Source organism: Lissotriton vulgaris, chromosome 2_1 (genome assembly GCF_964263255.1).
Source record: "Lissotriton vulgaris chromosome 2_1, aLisVul1.2, whole genome shotgun sequence".
Classification (NCBI taxonomy): domain Eukaryota; kingdom Metazoa; phylum Chordata; class Amphibia; order Caudata; family Salamandridae; genus Lissotriton; species Lissotriton vulgaris.
In genome coordinates, this window is record NC_141687.1 from 754,433,264 (window position 1) to 754,457,073 (window position 23,810).

Sequence of the window (23,810 nt, forward strand, 5' to 3'; positions counted from 1 at the left end):
GAATAAAATTAGGTGAGACTGAGTAGAAGTAGAAGCTTTAATATTTTCTCTCAGCTCCCTAAACATAAAAGCAATAGTGACATAGCAGATTTGACAAAATATCCTCTCAGAGGGTTCCCACGCATCCACCCATGGATTTTGGATAATTCCAGATTTACTATAAGAGGTAGACCTGGGAATGCATCAAAAGGCTATGCCTCCCAAGGTGCGACAAAACGAGGAGAAATATCTTTATTTCTCCTCATTACATCCTTCTTCTATTTGTGCTGCAGGAAGGCATCCCTTCCTGCGCAAAAACAATCCTGCTTACAATACAGGTACCCTTGCACCATGGTGGAAGGGTGTCTGCGTTGGCGCTAGCCAGCACATTGTGTGCCAGCGCTGGGAATTTACAGGAATGCGCCATATATTGTTAAGTATGGCGCATTTCCTGCCTTTTCCCTATCACGCCGCACAGCGCACTGAGCTGCATGACATATTAATAAATATGCCCCTTACTTGGCAAGGCTAAGGAGGGGAAGGGTGCCTGCATTGGCACGAGGCTGCAAAAAGGAAGGTATGTGCTTAATGCCCTTTAATTCGGCGTATTCCTGCCTTTTCCATGTCACGCAGCGCAGCAAGGTGACTTGCTGCACTGTGTGACAACTTCGTAAACAGGCCCCTCAGTTGCTCCAGTATTGCATCTAACTCCAAAAGCAAGGGGGCAGATTTACAAGCCCCTTGCGCCACTTTTGCATCACTTTTCCCATGCTAAAAGTGACACAAAAGTGGTGCAAGGGGCTTGTAAATTTGCCCCAAGTTTTCTACATTGCACGCAGTACCACTCTGATCCCTCAAGATTGTGCTCGAACTCTAAATTTTTTATGGTTATCGTTCTGCATTGACATATTAACGTGTGAGTTTCCCGACTGTAAATCAATTGTTTTTTGCTCTGCCAAGAAGATGATTACGCAGATTGTGTACAAATTCCGACCTTTGCTTCACATGCTAAACTGATCACAAGGTTATTTCCACTGTATTTAAATGAACCTAAAACTCAATTTTTTGCCCCTGCCCTATGATTCATTCGAACACACCGGTTGTCAGACATTGGCAAGTTCTTATTATTCTTTAACCTGCTAGTAATATTTCCTAGAAAGAGCAAATAGTTCTTTATCCACTATTTTGTTGAACACGAGGGGGGTACGTGTTGCTGTCTTTTGCTAGATGAGTATTGACAACCTTTGAAGGTCGTACCTCGGTTCATGGTCTCGTCGTCTTTCAATCTTTCAGCTTGCACTGACAATTTTGGAAACCCGCGAGCAATAGGAGACATCTGGAGGACCTCCCACGGTGGATGCTGCATGCAGAAATGCGTGGACACCGACACTGTCATTCCTGTGGAATATTCCTGCGCGGACATGCAGGAGGTGGACTGTCAGCGGTATGGAGAGATGTCCATCATTGTGCACGACAACGAAACGTGCTGCCCTCAGAAAGTCTGCGGTAGGTACCACTTGTCCTCAGCACCTTTTACACACTAAGAGCTCCTTTTTCATGGACCTAACATCCAGTATCCAGTGTTGTGCCTTAAGGCTAGGTCTTGTGGTCGGCAGGTGGCTGCCCATTCAGCAGGGAGACACAGGTTATTAACTCCGCCACCCATATTTAGAGATCACAGCTAGCCCAGCGGTGCCTCCAGAGGAACTGTTGTTATAGCCATTCCTCTGAAGGGATTTGCAGTTTGGTCCCTCATTTACGGGATTTTGGCATAGGGCAACACAACAGGTCACCTTGTGTGGGTGCACAATTAGTGCTGCCCTACGCCAAGGTCGAAAGCACAGAAATGCACCGTATTAGTGCAATACAGTGCATTCCTGTCCTCTCTCCCTGCGCTGGCCCCCTAGCGCCAATGCAGGCACCTGTGCACCATGGTGCAAGGGTGTCTACGTTGCATGCAGGGTTGTTTTTGTGCAAGAAGGGGCACCCTCCTGCACACAAAACAATCCCTAGAGGTGTTTTCCTGTTTCTAATGTAGCACACATAGAAAGAGGTAAAAATGAGGAGAAATCAAGATATTTCTCCTCGTTACACCTCGCCTTAGGAGATGTAAAGATTTGGTGCTTCCCCAGATTTACATGATTTTGTAAATCTAGGACAGCATCAAAATCCATGGGCGTTGCATGGAAACACCCACAGCAACACCCACAGAAAGCCTCCAGAGCGCAGAATAAGGCCGCACAGCGATTTGCGCTACGTCGCCTACTCAAGATTTTCGAGGCCACTCAGAGCCATGCAAGGTGGCTTTGCAGGCTGACGCAGCCGGCACAGGTAGAAGCAGTGGGGTAGGGAGTGAGTCGACAGATGATGGGAATAGGTCAAATTAAATTACAAAAAAATTAAACAACTTACCTTGCGACTCGGCGATATGGTGAGCACAAGATAAGTGGTTTTATTTATTATTTATTTAATTTTACTGATCCCCTTGTCTGTCGACAACCCCCTGCCACCCCTGCCCCCCGCCACCCCTGCCCCACCGCTCTTACCTGTGCCGGTCACACCTGTTTGCGTGGCTTCATAAGCCTGTTTCAGCGCCCTGCACCACTCATGTACCACTTTACGTGGTGCAAAAGTGACGCAAGGCTCTCATAAATAACCCCCTTGGTGTGTGGCTCCTAACTTTCTGGCAGCCATGCACCAAAAATGTTTCAAAAAAACAAACCCCTGTTTTCCTGGTGGTAACAAATACAAAAACCCATCAGACCATTCACTGTGAATAAGACGGTGGTCTGATAGCCTTTCTGGGATGGGCCCTACTCAATCGTCCTGCTAGAATAAGCTTTCCTTTTTTTTTTTTTTTAGGTTTTTCAACATATATTTTATGCAAGAAAGGCAGAGTAATCAACATAAATATTGCATGAGCGAACAAAAAAAGAAAAAGGAAACAACAAAACATTAAAAAAACACATTGATCTGCTGAAATAAAAATAACTAGCCAGAGCAATTTCCCAATTAAATCCAGCCTGTAACTGGAGCCCAAATCTTCATGCCAGTGGTCCTCTTTTTCCTACCCTTAGTCCTATATAGAGCCAATTCAAGGTTATACATTGCTAGAAGATGAGCACGCCAGGTGGTAAAAAGCGGAGGATCTGTAATTATCCAGTCATGCGTGACACATGCTCGCACTAATGCCATACAAATAAAAACAAAACTTTTTCTGTACTCAGACCATCCCTTAGAACAATCATCTGATGTTACACCTGTACCTAATAGAAGTTCCAAAAATTGTTCAATGGAGGAAAAAAGTCAACTAATTTTGGACATGGAAAAAACATATGCAGAGCATCAGCGGCCACTTCACCGCATCTACTACACGCAGTCCCAACAGTTATTCCCCATTTAGCTATCTTGTCAGGCGTGTAATACAAATCGTGAATAATTTGTGTTGTTTCAGCGCCCTGGGTGTGCAATCTTCCAGTCAGCAGAACCTTATTTGCTAGACTTATTGTTTCCTTCATGTTAAGTACATTAATGCTCAACTTTGTTGCCCATCTATTTCGGTGATATTCTAAATCATCAGGAAGTGATTTAATCAATAATACATAAAATTGGCCTATCTGTGTTTTCCTAAACATGCTTTCAATAAGTGGGATTCTCCTCAATTGGGATTCCCCCTGGAGTCCCAAGGAATTCAGGAAACTACGAACCTGTAAAAATTAAAAAAAATCATGTTTTGGCAACTCGTATTTTTTTGGGAGTTCAGAAAAAGGGTTCAAGTGTCCGTCTTGCAGTAAATCACCCATATACAGAATTCCATAGAATCGCCACCTGTTTATAACAGAGTCTCGAAATATTGATGGAAAAATATCCGGTGCGGCCAAAGGTGTATAAATACTAATCTTTGACATACCCAGCTGGCGTTTAATATATTTCCATACAATATAAGCTGACTTCAAGATCTTAAATTTAGTTTTTTTTAAATAACTGGGTTCAATAATTTTCACTAAGCAGCTCCTACATCCCTCCCCAAGTCCAAATTCATAAATAGAAGGAGAATGAGATGGAAAAATACGAGCCCTATCACCGATCACCAGTGGGCTGATAAACTGCAAAACAGATGCTAAATAATAAAATAAAAAGTGCGGTATACCCCAACCACCCCGATCTTTTGATAATACCATCTTTTTATATGCCCGTCTTTGACGCTTATAGCCCCACAAAAATGTTGCTGACATCCTTTCTAGCTGCTTAAAGCAACTAAGTGGGAACTCAAGCGGTATAGTACGGAACATATAAAGTAGCTTGTGTAATACCATCATTTTTAAAACCTTAGTGCGCCCATAAAGGGATAAATGAAGATGGTCTATTCTCTCCAAAATTCTATTAGCTTTTTTCAGAACCATATCTACATTTAGGTCAGGGATATTAGAAAGAGGCAATGACATTTTAATACCTAAATAGGTAACTTCTGCCACCGTCTTATTATGCGCCGGAGGGTCTTGACCAACATGAAAAATTTGGGTCTTGGAGATATTCAGCTTGTATCCTGAAAAAGAGCCAAACTGAACTGCTAATTCCTCTATAGCTGGCATCGCATGAACAATATCCGTAGTCAGCACAACGGTAATGTCAGCGTAAGCAAGAGCTCTATAATCTCTGTGGGGAACCAGTTAAATCCGTTCAGAACAATTCAATTTATTCAAAAACAAATCAATATATAACGCAAAAAGAAGCGGGGAACATGGACACCCTTGGCGGGTTCCACGAGAGATAAAAAAAGAAGCAGATTCCTGTCCATACAACCTAATAGAAGCTGTTGGAGACAGATAAACAGCCTTCAAAGCCAAAATTATTTTTGGACCAAAGCCTTTCTGATATAAAAGATCCCACAGATATGGCCAAGCGACCCTGTCAAATGACTTTTTGGCATCCAACATGGTAACTCCCATTGTAGTCTCAGTTGCAAGTGCCCAATCCAGCAAAGCAATAAGACGGCGTACATGATCGGTTGTATCGCGGTTCGGGATAAAACCATGTTGGAATTGGGACACAATAGATGGAATTATACCAGATATCCGTGTAGCTAAAATTTTTGAATAAATCTTGCTGTCCGCATTAACTAATGATATGGGTCGATATGAGGCAGGCAACAGAGGTGGTTTGTCTTTTTTCAAAAAAGCTAATATCATCGAATGTCGCCAAGATACCAGGGCCTTATCCTTCTGTGCTTTCAGATAAACTAGCATCATATCTTCCTTTAATAGGTGCCGAAACATCCTAAAGAATTCCAGTGAGATGCCGTCTGGACCTTCTGCCTTGCCTGAAGCAAGTGAAAGAATAGCAGCTTCAGTTTCTTCCCATGTGATATCTTTCTCTAAATCTACAACCTGATCTGAATTTAACATAGATATGCCACTGCTAGCACTGAAATCCAGAAGTGAATCGGAGGTATAGCCAATTATATCATCCTTATAAAGTTTACTGTAATATTGACAAAAGACTTCCAAAACTTTATCAGTTTTTACATGGATTTGCTCTAATTCATCCTGAATCTTATTTACATAATTAGCTACTTCTTTCTGTCGAATCTTTTTGGCTAATATTCGACCAGTATTTTCTCCCACCTCGTAAACTTGCTAACGATGTACTGCTATTTCTGCAGCTAATTTATTCGCGAATGTTTCATACAACGACTTTTGGATAGCTAGTTCCATCGAAATTTGTTTTATATTCTGACCTAAAGTAACGGCTGTCATTAGTTTAGATTCATAATCCTGAAGTTTCTTGAGTTCAGCTGCCAATTTCTCTTGAGTTTTCCGCTGTTTATTAATTGAATAAGACAACGTCTCACACCGTACTCCCGATTTAAAAGCATCCCAAACTACATCTGCGGGTGCGGATCCTCAATTAAAATTAAAGAAATCAGGAATCCACTTCCCCATATGTTCCATATTTAATGGATCAGCAAGTAATTTCCGCTCAAATGTCCGAATCCTATTGGGAAGACTATAATTTCCCTCTAATTCTAAAATGATCGGGTTATGGTCCAAAATTATTTTGGGAAGAACATCATAACTAGAATCCTTAACATAGCTAGTGGTGATAAAAAATAATCTAAACGAACACATTTCTGATGCAGGACAGAAAAGAAAGTATAGCCAGCAGAGCCCGAGCATTTGGAATAGCCTACATCTACTAACCCAAACTCTTTGATTAGCCCTCTCATAGCTTAATAAACTTTTTTTTCCTACCTTGATACGAATAGTCACTAGTTATGTCAAATTGGCTATCCAAATGCAAATTAAAATCTCCACATAGGATTAAAGGAGAGGCCCAACCAGCAAGCTCAATGCTAAGGTGGTTCAGCATCTCAGGGTCATCTAACTGAGGACTGTAAACAGAACAGATAGTCCAAGACGAACCTTCAAAAAACATCTCACAGATCACCCAGCGACCATACGAATCAACTTTTAGATGTTTACATGGCCCCCTACCTCTTCTTTTCATAATTGCGACACCTGTTGTAGTTGTTCCTTGTTGCGTACACCCCACAACTTCCATACCTATATCTCTCAACCAGTGCCTGTTATTTCAGAATAAATGTGTTTCTTGCAAACACAATATATCCAACTTCATAAAATGAAGAAGTTGGGCCGCTATCCCTCTTTTCTTTTTATCATTCAACCCACAGATGTTCCATGAGCATATCCTTAGTTTAACAATTATAAACCAACAAATAATTTCCTATGGCTGACAAAACATAAGTATTACCTTTTCTTGGCTCATCTCTAATTAAAACATATTTCTCAGCATATGCAATGAAAAGACCATTACATTTATTTAACACATTCCAATTTACCCTTGCATCAAAAAAAACACTCTGCTCTTTCTTGTCCCACCCACTCCCCTCCTAGAGTCACCCCTCAACCCACCCTCACCCACCCCAACACCCACCCAAACGAGACAAAGGGACTGCATAGTCCCTTAAAGTGATGGAATAGGATGCAGGAGGAATCTCGCTGGTTGCACCTGTCTCCTGAAGACGAGCAAACAAAGAATAGGTACATATAGCAAAACAAATATCCCAAAACAGCTCAGAAAAAAGGCAAAGGATCTACAGCTATATTATGTTACACTATATAGAGACCAATTACTCCTTGGCACTAATCTCTGACATCAAAAAGTGGGTTTTCTCTTTATCTATAATCTTCAATTTTGAGGGATTAAGAAGATAAGCCTGAGCACCTTTGGCCTGGAATAAAGGTATAGGCTGACGAAGCTGCCACCTCTGCTGCACAGTTGCCTGACAATAGTCAGGACGAACAAAAAACTCAACCCCCTTCCCCTTTCTCTTGCGATCCGGCCTAGCCAAGTCATACAAAGCTTCATATGAAAGAAAGTTATTTAAAGAAATGAGTATTGCTCAAGGCTTAGCAGTTTTAGTCCCTCCACCATTTTTCTGCCAAAAAGAAAATTGTTGAGCCCTTTGCAGTTCCGTTTCTCACTGCCACTGAGGCAACTCGGGGAAGGCTTCAGTGAACAGTCCTATGACGTATTGTCGAATGTTACTGCCTTCGCATCCTTCTGGAACGCCTAGAATGCAGAGATTATTTCTCCTTGCTCTATTCTCCAAGTCAATTAATTTCCAGTTAATATCTTCACGCAATGCCACCAGGGATGAGATATCAGTTTTATGCTGGACCATTTCATCTCTATTGCTGATATTCTGCCTTCTGCCTCCCCTACTCTGGAAGCCACTTCATTACAAGCCTTAACAACAGGACGGACCGTATTCTGGAGCTTGCGAACCGCCCCTTGCGTACGCAAGTTTTTAGCTTTCGTCTCCTCCCGTGCTGCAACATTGCTTGATAGATGGTGGTTAGAGTAACTTCAGGTTCCTTATATCCTTTATCACCACCACCTCTGACCCTAATAAATTCATCAGGAGGCAGCCCAGGGTGGCCCAGTATATGGAATCCTTCATTCTCCACTACATTACTGAACGTTGAGTTAGGTCTAGTGCTAGGTTCAGATATTTTTCGAATAGTGTTCTGCTCATCGCCCCATTCTTCCCTTCCTAATGGGGTAAGATCATCATCCTCTAATGGCACTGAACTCGTCAGACTTCTATCATCCAGCTAATCCCCCTCCAGACTCTCGGACTCAAGGGCATTGGGTAAATCGGACATAGAGTAAAAATTAGAAGCAGAATCGATGGAGTCTACATCATCCCCACAGTCTGTTGCTTCATTTGGTCCAACTGTTACCCCTCCCCTTGTAGACTTTGTAGCCATGATTGAGCCCTCTCCGCCTTCAGGGAGTTTATTTGGACTACCCAGTTTTTTCAGTGAATCATCAGATGGTTTTAATCCCACGATCTGGTGGGGTATAGCACCCCTCGGTGTAGCACTTATATTAGCATTTATCGCGACACAAGCAACATAAGTGTCTAGATCATTTATGGAGGCCATATCCCTAAATATGTCATCCTCAGTACTCAGAGGGGGTGGAGGGAGGGGAGCAGCAGAGTTTAATTGGTTCACATTTTCTTGACCCTCCATAGACGTAGAGCACTCATTCATGTTCATGTTTGATAAGGCATCTTTATTTGGTACAGTCATAGTCACCGGTTGATTCCTACCTTTGGGCTGGTTTCTTTTTTTAAAGATTCCCAGGATTTTCACAGTCCTTACTGCATCCTTCGGTTCCCCCATAGAAGAAAGGGATGATGACCCCTGTATGATCGTTACAGGTGGAGCATCAGACAACGTGTCAGTACCACCAGCACTATCAATAGTATGGTTAACCCCACTGCCACTGCCAGTGCCAGGACCAGAGCCAGAATCGTTCCCGCTCGTCCCCACGCTGACCGCTGTTCCTTCTGCAGCAACCGCCGATCGTGTCTTCGGACCTTTAACACTCGAGGCACTAGCACTAGGATTCTTGGCGCCATTCGTGCTAGGAGTATCTTCCCTTGGCTCTCTTCAATCTCCCCAATCCAGCCCGGGGTTTTGGAATGGCCCGTCACTGCTGCTGTATGCAAGCTCACGTCCGCGGAGTGAAGACGGGGGAGAGGCCGCTGCCGTCCGCTGTCCGCAACTATAAAGCGCAGAGAACGCCACCGGGGAAGATGCAAGCGGCAATGTAGCCGTACCCAATCAATCAGCATTGCCGGGCGTCATCAACCAAAAAAAGAAAAACAGATGCCTCGCTGAGTAATGTACCTGCCTGTACCTGACGGCGTCCTGTCTGAGAGTTGAGCGATTACCGGCATCTGTTGCTACATCCTTCACTTCGGATTTTGGAGGCAAGATGGCGGATACGGGTGTGTCCGTGTGAGAGGCTCTGACTGCCTCTCGCTGAGTAACGTAGAATAAACTTTCCAGTGGTGAAGCCAGGAGGAGCAATACAGTCTGAAAGATGGGGGTCCTCCCAATTTGTAATAGGGTGGGCAGACTGAGGATTTGACTAATAATGTACTCTGCCACATTTGTGCTAGAGTACCCAGTCTTTCGAACTTTGAATCAGCCCCTTCGTTTTGTTAATTTTTGTACTTTTAAAGTTCATAGGTGCATTTAAACAAATCTTTGATCTGAGGTTGTTTTCTGTGGATGTTTTAAATGTATTGTTGCATTGGTCTGTTCAAACATGGTGTTGTAAACACAAAATACACTTCTGTATAATAGGTTGTCTTAGCAAAGCATCTTTGGATTTTTGTGTTATTACATTTGATGACGTGACATTCAAAAACAGATATTAACATTAGTGTGTAATTTCGAAATATGTGATGCCACAACAGCCACCACATTTGGTGCAGTCGAAACACATGGAAATCTGAAATTTCATAATCTTGTGAAATATGACAATAAGCAACTAGAGAAAGTATGCTTTTATTAGCACATTGGGATGCATTTAAAAAACTGATATCAAATCACTATGAGGGAAAAAACAGTTTTTAAATGCGCTCATTGAGGTATTTGATGCAACTTGGATCTAATTGTCAAGAGCAGCAGTGTTAATACAAACAGATTACATTATATTTTAGTGGTGCCATCTCAACGTTGTGAATTGTTTGTGCATCTTGTTGAGTCCAGATTACAGAGATTAGAATGTGTCGAGGATGAGGCAGCGCTAAATAGCAAACTCTGTGGTTGGTTTTTCCATTACAGTCATTGATTACACACATTTATGTCAGGTACAGGGAGCTTTAGTGATTCGCCCAGAGTCACACAATTGAATCCTTAAATTGGGTTTGAAGCTAGGTTCACACAATGTGTCTAGGTTCTTTAGCGGGCAATTTAACTCTTATACTAATCCCGCCGCCCCAAATCAGTTTCACGCTTAGGTTTTACCTATCACACTGCTGTTATGAGGGTGACAGACCTTTACTTCCTATACTGTTCAGACTATTCATCGTTGGTGCTGGTGTATGTTCCTGGTACCTCTTTCTATTGATCATCAAATCAATCAATCAATCAATCATTTGTGAAGCGCACTACATACCCGCGAACAGCCATGTCTTGAGTATCCTCCTGAAGGTCAGCAGGTCTTGGGTCTGTCGTAAGCTCAGTGGGAGGGTGTTCCATGTCTTGGTGGCGAGGTGGGAGAAGGATCTCCCACCGGTGGTTGTTCTTCGGATGCGCCGGACGGTGGCGAGTGAGAGGTCGGCGGAGCGTAGCTGGCAGTTGGGGATGTAGAAGGAGAGCCGTCTGTTGAGGTAGGCTGGGCCAGTCTTGTGGAGTGCCTTGTGTGAGGAGCTTGAAGGATATCCTCTTGTTGACAGGGAGCCAGTGCAGGTTTCTCAGGTGGGGGGTGATGTGGCCATGGCCGTGGCGTGGTACGTTGAGAATCAATCGTACCATGGCGTTTTGGATGTGTTGTAGTCGTTTGATGAGCTTGGTCGGGGCTCCCGCATAGAGGGTGATTTTGTAGTAGAGTCTGCTGCAGACGAGGCCCTGGGTGACTATCTTTCTTGTATCTGTTGGGATCCATCTATAGATTTTGTGGAGCATGCGGAGGGTGTTGAAGCAGGAGGAGGAGACGGCATTGACTTGCTTGGTCATTGAGAGCGTTGAGTCGAGGATGATTACCAGGTTGCGTGTGTGGTCGGTGGGTGTCGGGGCTGCCCCCAGTGCCATCGTCCCAGGCTGAAGGGTTGAAGCCGAGGATGAGGACCTCCGTCTTGTCCGAGTTCAGCTTCAGACGACTGGTCTTCATCCAGTCAGCGACGGCCTTCATTCCTTCGTGGAGGTTGGCTTTGGCAGTGATGGGGTCCTTGGTGAGGAAGGATCAGCTGAGTGCCGTCGGCGTAGGAGATTATGTTGAGGTTGTGCTGTCGGGCTACGTGTGCGAGCGGGCCATGTAAATGTTGAACAGCGTCAGGCTGAGGGAGGATCCCTGGGGTACACCGCAGATGATCTCAGAGGCTTTGGAATGGAATGGGGGGAGGCGGATGCTCTGGGTTCTGCCGGAGAGGAAGGAGGTGGTCCAATCCAGAGCCTTGTCTCGGATCCCTGCGGCATGGAGGCGTGCACGTAGTGTGCGGTGGCAGACGGTGTCGAAGGCAGCAGAGAGGTCTAGGAGGATGAGTGCTGCGGTCTCGCCACCGTCCAGCAGGGTCCTGATGTTGCCGGTGGCGGCAATGAGGGCCGTCTCAGTGCTGTGGTTGCTACGGAACCCTGACTGGGAAGGATCCAGGATTCTGTTTTCTTTGAGGTATCGGGTTAGCTGTCTGTTGATGGTTTTCTCGATGACCTTGGCCGGGAAGGGGAGTAGAGAAATGGGCCGAAAGTTCTTGAGGTCTCTTGGGTCTGCCTTAGGTTTTTTGAGTAGGAATGTTGCGGTCTCGAGGGAGAGATTGATGATGTTGCGCAGGTAGGGTGCGATGTAGTTGCTTGCTCTGTTGAAGACGTGGTGCTGGAATGGGTCTGATGGAGAGCCAGAGTGGATTCTGCTCATGGACTTGATGGTGTCAGCGATGCTCAAGCTGGCCCAGGTTAGCAGGGGGTTGTGGTCGATAGTGTGCAGAGGGTCTATTGTGTTGCTGTCTGTTGGGGCTGTCTGGGTGTTGAAGCTGTTGTGGATGTCTGCTATCTTACTGTGGAAGAAGGTGGCGAGGGAGTCGCACAGTGCTTGCGACGGCAGGATGTCGTTGGGGTTGGAGCGGAGGTTGGAGAGTTCCTTCACAATGTTGAAGAGCTCCTTGCTATTGTGTGCTTTGTTGTTGAGGCGGTCTTTGAAGGAGGTCCTCTTGGCCGCCCTGATGAGGTGGTGGTGGTTGCAGATGGCGTCCTTGTGTGCTGCGCAGCTGTCTGGAGTTTGTTCACTGTGCCATTTCTTCTCTAGTGCCTGGCAGGCTTGCTTGGAGGCTAGGAGTTCTGGGGTGAACCAGCTGGCCCTCTTGCTGGTGTCTCTGTGGGGGAGTTCTTCAGCGGGGCGAGGATGTTGGCGCAGTCCTCGATCCAGCGTCTGAGGCTGTGGGCTGTGTGTTGGGTTTCTGGAAGGCGAAGTGGATGCTGCGGTGGTCGGTCCAGAGGAGTTTGGTGGTGTGGCTGATGGAGATGTGCAGGCTTGAGGAGAAGATGGGTTTGAGCGTGTGGCCAGCGGAGTGGGTGGGCGTAGTGATGAGTTGCTTCAGTCTGAGGTTGGCGAGGTTATCGATCAGGGTTGTGGAGTTCTTGTTGTTTTTGTTCTCAAGGTGAAAGTTCAGGTCTCCGAGGAGGATGTAGTCGGTGGAGGTCAGGGTGTGTGTGCTGAACAAGTCAGTGATGGAGTCGCTGAACTGGGTGCGGGGTACGGGGGGGTCGGTAGACGAGGGTGCCTCTGAGGGTGGAGTTAGGGCCAGTGTGGATCTGGAAATGCATGTGTTCGGCGGTGCTGTGCGCATCATCGGTGCTATTCGAGACCCTGATTCTGTTCTTGTGGACGATGGCGATTCCTCCTCCGACTCTGTTGGCGCGGTCTCTGTGGGGCATCTTGTAGCCGTCTAGGATGGCCATGGCGAAGTCGGGTGAGGAGGAGTCGTTAAACCAGGTCTCTGTCAGGAAGGCGATGTCCGGAGATGTTTTGTCAAGCAGGTCCCAGAGATTGACGGCATGCTTGCGTGCACAGAGGGTGTTCAGTAGTATGCATCGGAGGTGGTTGGGTCTTTCTTGGCGGGTGGTTCGTGGGCTCTGAGGCCGGTATAGCTGCAGTTCCGGCAGGTGAAGGGGCTGTGTGTACGTTTTGGGCGGCCTTAAAGCAGGTGTGGCTCTGTCCGGAGTTAAGAGTGTGTAGAGTGCTGGCGTTGTAGTGGTAGCGGTCATCGCGGCGGGTGCGGGGGCCAGGAGTTCTGGCGCTGTGCACGGTCCAGTCGCTGACGGGCGCAGACAGGCTTGCCGTAGGCGCCCGTCAGTGTCTTACACTATGCATTGAAAAAAGAGAGGATTGTCATTGTTACAAGCACCCCTTATGTTAGGGCACCGGAAATGCATTTCTTTGTTGATCAGAGACCTCAAATTGATTAGCTAATGTGCTTTTGCAAGCTGTTAGACTATGAAGCTCTTTGTAGAAAACACATTTCCAGATCACGCTATCTGCCCAGCATAAAGCATGGACCCAGCTCCATGTCTATCATTCGTCATAAATTCTATGTCCACTCTCGTGGGGAAAGGGTCTTCACGACTGGGGCTACTAGCCTATGACCTTGAAGGCCATCACTCAGCCGCATCCCGTAGATTATAACTCAGTAAGAGAACAAAATAAAACAGATTTTTCCAATCCCCTTCCCGAAATTTGAAACATATGTTTTATATAAAGACAATAAAATCAACTATGTTTTTAATAAACTAAAAGATAGGGAGATATTAAAAAATCCACATAGCACCAAGTCTCTCGTTTATAAAAATGTTTGCACAGGCATTGGTGCGATACAACGGAATATAGAGCTGCACACCTGTGGCCAGAATTATCATTCTTTCATGCAATGCAACACAGTAGCACAACTTGCTTCGCTGCATTAAAGGAAGAGGGCAGGAATGTGCCATATCTATCCAAATATGGCACATTCATGCTCTCTGCTTGCATTGGTGCACAATTAGCTGCCTAGCACTAATGCAGGCATCCTTGCAGCATTGTTTTGTGCAGGAAATCAATTGTCTGAGGATTTTTCCTCTTTCTTGGTGTGTTGCATTGTGCAGTACGCTTCTAAAGTGGAAACAAGGAGGGGAAATAAAGATAACAAGTAGGGGAAATAAAGATAACAAGGGGGGTAAATGAAGATAAATCTCCTGTTGCACCTCTCCTTGGAAGGCGTAGCATTTTTACGCTTTCCCAAGTTTGCCTGCCTTGGTAAATCTGTCAATGCACTAAAATACATGGCACATACTCCACCCATGGAACCCCTTCGCAGGACAGAGTGACACAAGGCAACTACTTGTGCTGCCTCGTGTTACCCCAGATTTACCAAGCCATGCAGGGCCATGCAAGGTGGCCTTGTGTGGCTTGGTAAATCTGCCTTAAGAATTGCATTCTCCCTATGTCACCCTTTGTGACACAAGGGCAATGTAATCCTTTGAAAAATGTGGCCCCTGTGGTTTTAATATGGTTAGAAAACTGATGCTATGGCTTGTGTCAGATTGTAACGTGAGAGCGCCTTATTTTTTCATAATATAACATACATACTTTTACGGGCGTAAATAAATACATGTTTATAGGACTACTGTTTAAATAATATATTTTCAATTTGCTTTTAATTTCTTTTTCAAATATTACGAACAATGTCTATTTTTAAAAGGTAATACTTGTCGCTTAAGTAAGTCTATTTAAGCCATGTGGTCTAAGATGTTTGTTTCTAATTATCCATGTCGCACTTGACCAATTAATAGTTTAACAATTGCATTCTCTTTCTAGTATGTAATCGAACGATATGCGAAAGCCTTGTTCCTGAATGCAAGAGTTTAGAAAAGCTTGTCACTTATTACCAGGAAGAATCTTGTTGTCCCAATTACACATGTGGTAGGTAATAGAATTTATTTAATGATATTTATTTTACTGTCTGTGTCTGGATAGTTAAATTAAATTGTGTTTGTGTTTACAGAGGAGATGTAACCGAAGCTGTAAGGAGAGTTTATTTGTCACTGTCCTGACAACCAGACTTTGGCCACCATGCCTATTTGTGCCCAGCAATACCATATGTTTATTACTATTAATAGAAGAAAATGTTCTGTAACAAGTGCTTGTGGTCAAATTACTACACTTACACTGCTCACAATAATGTTGAATCTTTAGAAATGAGAAAACAGGGGAATGGACTACCTTTCTAATTGTAAAATTGATAAAATTAATGGGCCTTGTTCACAACAGTAAACTTACACTTTTGCATAAGTTTATATTTTTTGGGTATTCACAAACTACGTGTTGAATTTTCACAATAGTAATTTTAATACTGTGGAGATTCCGCACGCCTGACCTATCTTTTTATATGAGGAGTTCTCCACCCCAACTACAGATTCTCCTCAGCCATAAAATTACTATTAGTAAAATTAAACTTGTTGTTTGTGATCCCAGCCCCCCAAAAATAGTAAACTTGCCCTTTTCACAGGGTTATTCCCAAACATTTTGCTTCTTCCTCCTATTTTTTCCTGACCTGTTTTGTTGGCTATTTGATAGACTCTGGGCACTTTACCACTGCTAACCAATTCTAAAGTGTATATGCTGTGTGTGTAAATTGTAATTACAATTGGTTCTCCCTAATTGAGATATTTGATTTACCGGTAAGTCCCTAGTAAAGTGCACTGAATGTGCTAGGGCCTGTAAATGAAATGCTACTAGTGGGCCTGCCGCACTGATTGTGCCACCCACTTGAGTAGCCTTGACAAGGTATCTCAGACTTGCCATTGCAGTGTATCTGCACAGTTTTACCCTGCCATGTCTTCCTGGCCAGTGCACCCACTGGCCAGGTCCTAACCTTCCTTTTTTTTTACATGTAGTGCACCCCTATGGTAGGCCCAAGGTACCCTCATGGGCAGGGTGTAGTGTATGTGAACGGCAGGACATGTACTGGAGTGTGTGTGTGATATGTCCTGATAGTGAAATACTGCCAATTTCGTTTTTCACTATTGAAAGGCTATCTGCCCCATAGGATAGAATAGGAAATACTTTGTAACACCTTACAAGTATAACTTCTCATTGGGACAAGATAAATAAAGTTTACACTCTCTGAACTCAGAATTTAATAACACATCTTTTAGTAAAGATTATTTTTAAATTTTGTGTTTTAAAATGCAACTTTTAGAAAGTAGGCAGTTTCTTGTTTAATCATTCTGTGTGCCTTGCCTGTTTGGGGATTGGCTGTCTGGTTTTGGTGTGACAGGGGCTGGGGATGTGCATTCACTGTAGACAGCCACTGGGGGGTTGAGGTGTGCCTTGCTCTTCCTGGATGACTCAAAGCACAGCTGAATGGGGCTTGGCTGCATTTATAGTAGGGGGAGGAGTTTTCCTTGCACCTGAATAGGGCCTGTCTCTCTTGCACAATGCTGTCTACACAAACTGTGGTCATACTGCACCCGTGAGGACAGAACTGGTTTGGACTGGTCTCAGAGACCCTTGCACAAAGAGAACTAAGGCAAAATGGGGTATTAGTATCAGGCCTTAAATCCCAGAACTTTAGGTCACTTCTGGACTCAAGCGGAACTTTTGTCCAGGAGAAGAGTTGAAGAGCTGTTGATAGAGCGCGCGGGTCACCCGGCTCACCACGCACTGGGCCCTGTCGTGCTTTGTCTTATGTTTTATGCGTGAACCAGGTGATTTCATGCACGCTCTTATGAGTAATCGATTGGGTGACTCTTACACCACTTACTATTCATGTACCTGACTTACCACAGGCACATTACTCCTGACGGATCAGGAGCTAGCAGTGGACAGGAGATAAGGGTTTTCCTAAAAGGGAGAAAATTCTACTTTACACATTTAATACTTTTAATATCCCTTTAATGTATAATGACCACAGACACCTTGATAGTTTTAAGGATTTTATATAGTATAAGTTTAAAAAGAAAATGCCATTATAAGTAGGCAAATGCAAAGCAATACATCAATGATTAGAATCAGAACCAGGATGTAACTATGGATGAGTGTGAGTATCATAGAATAAAAGGGAACACTATAGGGCATGAATCCTAATAAAACATATTAAGCTAATATGGTTTAAACTAGGGCAAGGACGTGAGGAGGACCTAATGTGAGGCCTAATATCTTAATACTAATTCCTAAACCTTATGCTATCTTTACGAACTTCACGGCAACCACACTAAGGGAAAGGGAATAAGTGGAACAATCTAGATAAACAGTCGGGTTTAACAATGTCCTATAGGAAGGGTAAAAGTGGAACATTTGCTAATAATCAATTGCATGAAATTACATTCAAAGGAGATATGGAGAATATCACAGGCAAGATTGCTTTAATCAGAGGAGGAAAAGTTGAGGGTATAGTATAGACAGACACCTATGCCAATATTTACCTAGGTGAGAATGAGGACTAACCCTGGCCACGGGTCAGTTGGGAAAGAATGGGACAAGGACCCTCAGGGATTCAGGAAATACCAAAAGGTGAGCAGGTACAGCTCATGGACAGTCAGGACAGGATACCCCTCAGGTCTGGGTCAGGACTGGGTTCACCAAGGCACGACCAACCCCTCACAGCTTCGGATGCAACGCCAGCGTTACCCCCTCTTCTGCACGGAATTCGCCAACAACCCCGATTGGGTTTTCGAATCTCCCAGCAAAGTGCTTCGCTTAGCACTTAGGACTAATTTCCACCCCTTGGAGTTTGTGGAAAGTTTCAGGCAGAATGCTCCGCAGCACTCTGTATCAGGCACCTATAGAGTTCGTAGGGTCAGTGACAGGTCTGCTACTCGGACAAGTCGGACAATTTCTCTAAGCTAAGCTAGGCTATATATACAGTTTTAAGTCCCCAAGACCACCCATAAATGTTGCAATATGACAAAGCCCCATCTTCTGATTGGTCAAGGGAGGTGGTTAGGTCATAGGTACCACCTATATTCTTATTACGTTTTTTCACGTGACATTACCCTCCCCCTAACACCTGGGTTCCCAGGCCTACGTGTGGGAAAGTACAATAGTGAAGAAAAGGTTTGCAACATTGTTGCGCATTTCAGAGTAAAAATAGCAAGTCTTCAAGGGCGAAGGTACGGCAGGAAAGGACAGTCCCCTTTTCAATGGCCAACTGGCCAGGTTCCATTGCTGCACGTCCCAGATCTTAGGTCACGTGATGAGGGATACGTCAGCTTCAATATAGTTCTGGTCACTAATTCCAGGCCCTCATTTACGCGGTACATGAAAAGTAAGCGAAAACAAATTAATAACACAAAATAAAATGAATACACTGTACACCATGACCAACCACTCTTAATCCCTTATTTTATAATACTTATAGCATTAAGAGTTAGTGCAGAAAAGATGCATATACAAAAGCGGCTTAAGATAGCATGAAGCATGATTAGGGACAAGCGGCCATTTTAGCAACAATGCGCATGAGCGAACTTTTCCCTCCAGATTGCGAGTGCGTCACATCACATGGGTATGACCGACGCATGCGCAGACTGGATTTCTGCAAAGCGGCCATTTTATTAATGTGCAAGCGTGATTACGATGAAAAACACATAGGCAAGCCTCCTAGGGACACCCGTGTGTTGGGGAAATACAAATAAAATGACAAACAATCGGAGTTAGTACAGGTATGATTCAGGCGAGGTTCATGAAAGAGAGCAAGTCGCGTTACGTGCGAATCCTTGCTCCATCAATCCCCTCTTTGATGATATTTACTATCATCACTACACATGAAAACAGATGCCAACTTCATTCATCCAATTCATCCATGTCAATCTCAGTGAACTTATTGTTGAGCTTTCTCTCCGCCTCTCTGTGTGTATGATTGTTCTTTATTTTCTTATATATCTGGTTTCTTAATTCTTCTAATTCTAATTCTTCAGCCTTTCGCTTTCCTCTCTTATTCACTATATATTTTCTGCATTTCTGACATCTGCAACAGATGAATATGATCAGAACAAGCACACCTATTCCAGCTATTGGCATCAATATTTTCCACAGTAGACCTTTACCTAAACTAGAAAAGCAACCACCTACAGAGGAGAGACCATCAGTCAGTCTCTTCCAGGCACTGTCAACCTCTAATGGTTTGAGTTCTTTTTCCAAATTAGTAATGTTTCTAATATACTTCTTAATTTCGACGCTTTTATCAGGAATGTAAGTGCAACAATGTTGCGCCCTCAGCATCCTGCAGACTCCGCCCTCTTTTGCCAATAAGGTATCAAGAGCAAGGCGATTCTGTAAAACCATTGATCTGATCGCAACCATTTCGGTATTGATCATCAGAAATCCAGCAGCAGTGTCAGTTGATAACCGATCCACTACTGTAGACAATTTGCAGATTCTATGAGTATTCAGAACTACCCCCATTCCAGGTATCAGTGCACTAAAAATATCACCTATAATTTCTCCTACACTTTCACGTTTTCTACGCACTAAGCCATTAGTAATCTCATTGCTTCCAGCTGCATTGTTCACATGGTATATTTTCGGAAAGACAATGCCAAAGTAGCAGCTTCCATACCAGTGATCCGGCAATTTGAAATACGCCTTGTTTCCACATATATAATAAATTCCTGGAAACACAGGTTCTGACCCATTTTTGAGACCCCAACCTCCAATTACCTTGTAATTATGTTCACACTCGCTGGAACCAATGAATACATTGTTATAATAACTAGTCTTTTCTCTATGAAGACAGAGTTTCCCTTTCCGTTCAAAATCCAGCAACAGAGCAGGAGTAACTTCGCTTTGTGAGGTGTTATCCATGTTTTCTGCCCATCTAGGTGTTCTGTCCTTCTCGTCATTTGCCTTTTTCTGAAACTTTTCCCTTCTCTTCTCTGCCATCTTCAAGAACATTTTCTCTTGTGCATGTAAGGAACACGTCAAGTTGTCTCTACGAGCTTCATTCAGATCTATGTCACCTATCGTCAGGAAGTATTCCCCCATGTAGCGAGTCACTCCACCAAGGGTATGTACAAGGTTCAGATTCCCTCTAATAGGAAGTTCTGAAAAGATAACGTCAGTGTTTGAGTAATAGTACTGTAAAGTGCTTCTATAGAACAAACTAGCTAGAATACTACAGGAGATTCCATAGGTCAAGGGTAAATGGTGGTATGTCACGCCTTCAGCTACTGAAGTAGGTAGCATCATGCAGACATAGCAATCTTCTATTTCCATAGCTTCTACATAGTGCACTAAAAGATTAGCGAAAACATTTAAGTGTGTCCTGTTCTTCATTTGGTGATAATGTAGTTCACCCTCATCTGATGCTTCTAAGTCAGGTCGTGTATGTCTCAGACTCATTGAATTGTCACGTCTTTCTACTCTTCGTGGTGTTTCTTCAGTATGTACAACTTCTGCGTCTTGTGTCGTCAAGTCTGTAGGATATATGTTAAGGTCTTTGCTTATCATAAAAGGTATAAACACTGTTAATCCTATCCATATCATTACCACTAGTACTACACTACAGATGCATATTTTACAACATGTTTTGCAACAGCTAAATCTGGATCTTCCAGTGACATTTGAATCAGACATTTTATCTTACAGGTGGCTTTCTCAACCCCTCTTCGTTTCTTTTCAGCAGAAGTTTTACTTCGCTTCACCTCAAGGAGGGTCTTCGTCAGAACTCTGATTAGCAATTTTCTCTTCGTCACTTTTGCTACAGGCTTCGGGCTCATCAATTTCTTCCAACACCAAATAGGTCCATTCAGGGCTCCGATACAGTCTGTTCTGTTTCTTTACTCTGCTGCCTTTTCGGATGGACTTTCCTTGGGCTTCTTTTTCTTCACTTTCAGCCCTTTTTCGGTCCTTCAGTTTCTCTTCGACTGTTTTTATTCTTATTCTTAGTCTTTTTACATATCGGGGTTCATCCTTCTTTTCGATCCTTTTTGTAGTCGAGGAAACTTGCTCTTCCTCGTGAACTCTTTTGCTTTTTCTTCTTTGTCGCACTATTGCTTCAGCAGTGTCTTTTTCCCTTCCTGTCTGACTAGTTCCAGGTCTTTCATCTATTTCTTCGGCCTGGTCCTTAAGCTGACCTAGTTCAGGTTTAGACTGTATTTGATCTTCGTTTGTGAGTGATTCACTGGACTCTTCTTCCTGAACACGTTCATCTATTACTAACTGATCCTGTTCATGCTCTTCGATCTCTTGATTTTCTTCCGCATGAATTTCTGCTTTGACTACTATCTGTCCCTTTCCAGCCTCCTCCGTCTGAGAAGGAGTGTTGATGACTTGATCTGTCCCTACTTGGCCTATTCCCTGATCAGATTTGATGACGGCTTTGATGATCTGACCTTCTCCTTCTTGTTCTGACTCACCTGCACTGTCCCACTCACTACCTAGGTAAGAGTACTTTCTGGTTCTTATTGGATCAAGAACCTGGTCATCAGCAGGAAACCATTCAACTTCTTGACTTGTGCCTGGTAGTTCGATGTCAGCGGGATCCGGACCCTCTTCTGGAGTCTCCTCAGCTGGACTACCTTCGGCTTCAGTAGCGTTTTCTCCAGTCACCTTCTTCGTGTGACTTGCATGGATCCACTTTGGTACACCAGCACACTTCACAGCAGTTGTGGTGACAAGGATCACTTGTCGAGGCTTGCCCCACTTTGGTCCAAGGCAACTCTTCCGGGTATGTTTCTTCAACACCACCCAATCACCTGGTCTCAGATTGTGTGCTGGAGTTGTAGGCCATTCGACAGCAGTCTCTCCAATCTGGTGAGAGATAGAACGCACTTGGTCACCCAACTGCCTGCAGTATTCTAGCACCATATCATCAGTAATACTTAGCAGTTTGTGTCCAGGTACCCATGCCTGTCGCATCATTCTTCCCATCAGCACTTCATGGGGGCTTAGGCCTGTCTTTCTGTTTGGAATACTTCTCAAGCTCATCAGCACCATGGGCAAAGCTTCTATCCAATTCATTTTTGTGGAGTCACACAGTTTTGCCAGCCTGGACTTGAGAGTGCCATTTATTTGCTCGACTATCCCAGAAGCCTCTGGATGATAGGCACAGTGCAGCCTTTGCTCCATTTTGAATGCTTTGCAGAGTTCTTTTAGGACTTCGTTTGAAAAATGTCCACCTTGGTCTGTTTCAATTGTCTCAGGAATTCCAAAGCGGGGGATCAGTTCCCTAAGTAACAATTTAGCTACCGTCAGAGCATCATTCTTCTTTGCTGGATAAGCCTCCACCCACCGGGAAAACAAGCAAACTATGACCAGGACATATCTATATCCTTTGCACAGGGGCATTGTTATGAAGTCTGCCTGCATCCTAATGAAGGGGCCTTCTGCTCTCCCAATGGTACTTTTTTCCACTACTGTCTTCTTTCCTGCATTGAACTGTTGACACACTAAACACCTCTGACAAAGTTTGTCTGCTGTGCTCCTGAATTTTGGACTGTAGAACACCTTTTCAAACATTCGGCACATGGCATCCCTCCCAATATGTGTTGGTTCATGTATTATCCGTGCCATTGCGGTAACCAGTCGTTCAGGTAGTACAGGCATACCAGTCACGTGGACCACAACACCATCCTCTTTCCTTGGTCGACATTCTTCGTGTCTCCACGTGTTCCTTTCTTTCCTGTCTGTTGTCTGTTGTAGTTCTATCAATTCATCCCATGTTCCCAATCTTTCAAACAACATCAGTTGGCAGATGCTTTCACCTCCCCATAGTTTGATTAGGAGGGACATTTTGTGTCGGACGCAGTACTGGGCAATTTGGTCAGCATATCTGTTTCCGGCTGTCACCTCGTCATTTCCAGATCGGTGAGCCGCACACTTGACCACAGCCAATTCTTTGGGCAATTGGATGGCTTCTAGTAAGTTTTGTACTGGTTTTCCATTTCGGATGGGAGAACCTGAGGAAGTCATGAATTCTCTTTGCAACCAGAGCTGGCCGAAGTCATGAACAACCCCATAACAGTACTGACTGTCAGTATAAACAGTTACTCTTTTGTTTTTCCCTATTTTACAAGCTCTTGTTAGAGCAATGAGCTCTGCTACTTGAGCAGATTTAACTTCGCAAAGATAGGAAGCTTCCAGGGTTCTTTCCAAAGTGACTACAGCATAGGCAGCACTCAAACCTCCATTCTCATGTCTCAAGCATGAACCATCCACAAACATTTTGAGGTCTTCATCAACCAAGGCCACTTCTCTGATATCAGGACGGGGTTTTGTGCTAAATTCAGTCAAGTCTATGCAGCTATGCTCAATTTCATCTCCTGCCTCTACATCAATGGGAAGGGGCAATAGAGTGGCAGGGTTTAGAATATTACATCGGGAGATTATTACATTTTCTGCACCAATGAGAATCCTCTCATACTTAGTCAGCTGACTAGGGGTGAGATACTGTGTCTTGGTTCGGGTGAGCAAGATCACAACTGAATGTGGAACAAATACAGTGACAGGATGTCCCATCACAATGTTCTCACTCTGCTCTAGACTTGTACAGGTAGCAGCTACTGCTTTCAGGCATCCAGGCAACCCAGCAGCCACTGGATCTAGTGTGGCCGAAAAATAAGCCACAGGACGTCTAATCAGTCCATGCTCCTGGGTTAAGACCGAGAGCGCACAATTGTCTCTCGTGTCACAGAACAATTCAAAGTTCTTGGAATAGTCAGGCATTCCTAAGGCTGGAGCTGTGCACAGACAATTCCGCAATGTTATCCAAGCAGTCATGCATTCATCATTCCAACAGACTGGGTCTTCCGCTCCTTTCT

The 23,810-nt window shown here is 44.1% G+C and overlaps 1 protein-coding gene across 1 annotated transcript in view; it reads left to right on the forward strand.

Moving 5' to 3' along the window:
* The window catches only part of OTOG (otogelin), a 1,187,449-nt gene that overhangs the window by 893,383 nt on the left and 270,256 nt on the right, over window positions 1-23,810 (forward strand). Inside the window, exons 42-43 of the mRNA XM_086954148.1 lie at window positions 1,273-1,485; window positions 14,869-14,973. Of these exons, the coding sequence (XP_086810274.1) occupies window positions 1,273-1,485; window positions 14,869-14,973 (318 nt within the window). The remainder of the gene's footprint in view (window positions 1-1,272; window positions 1,486-14,868; window positions 14,974-23,810) is intronic.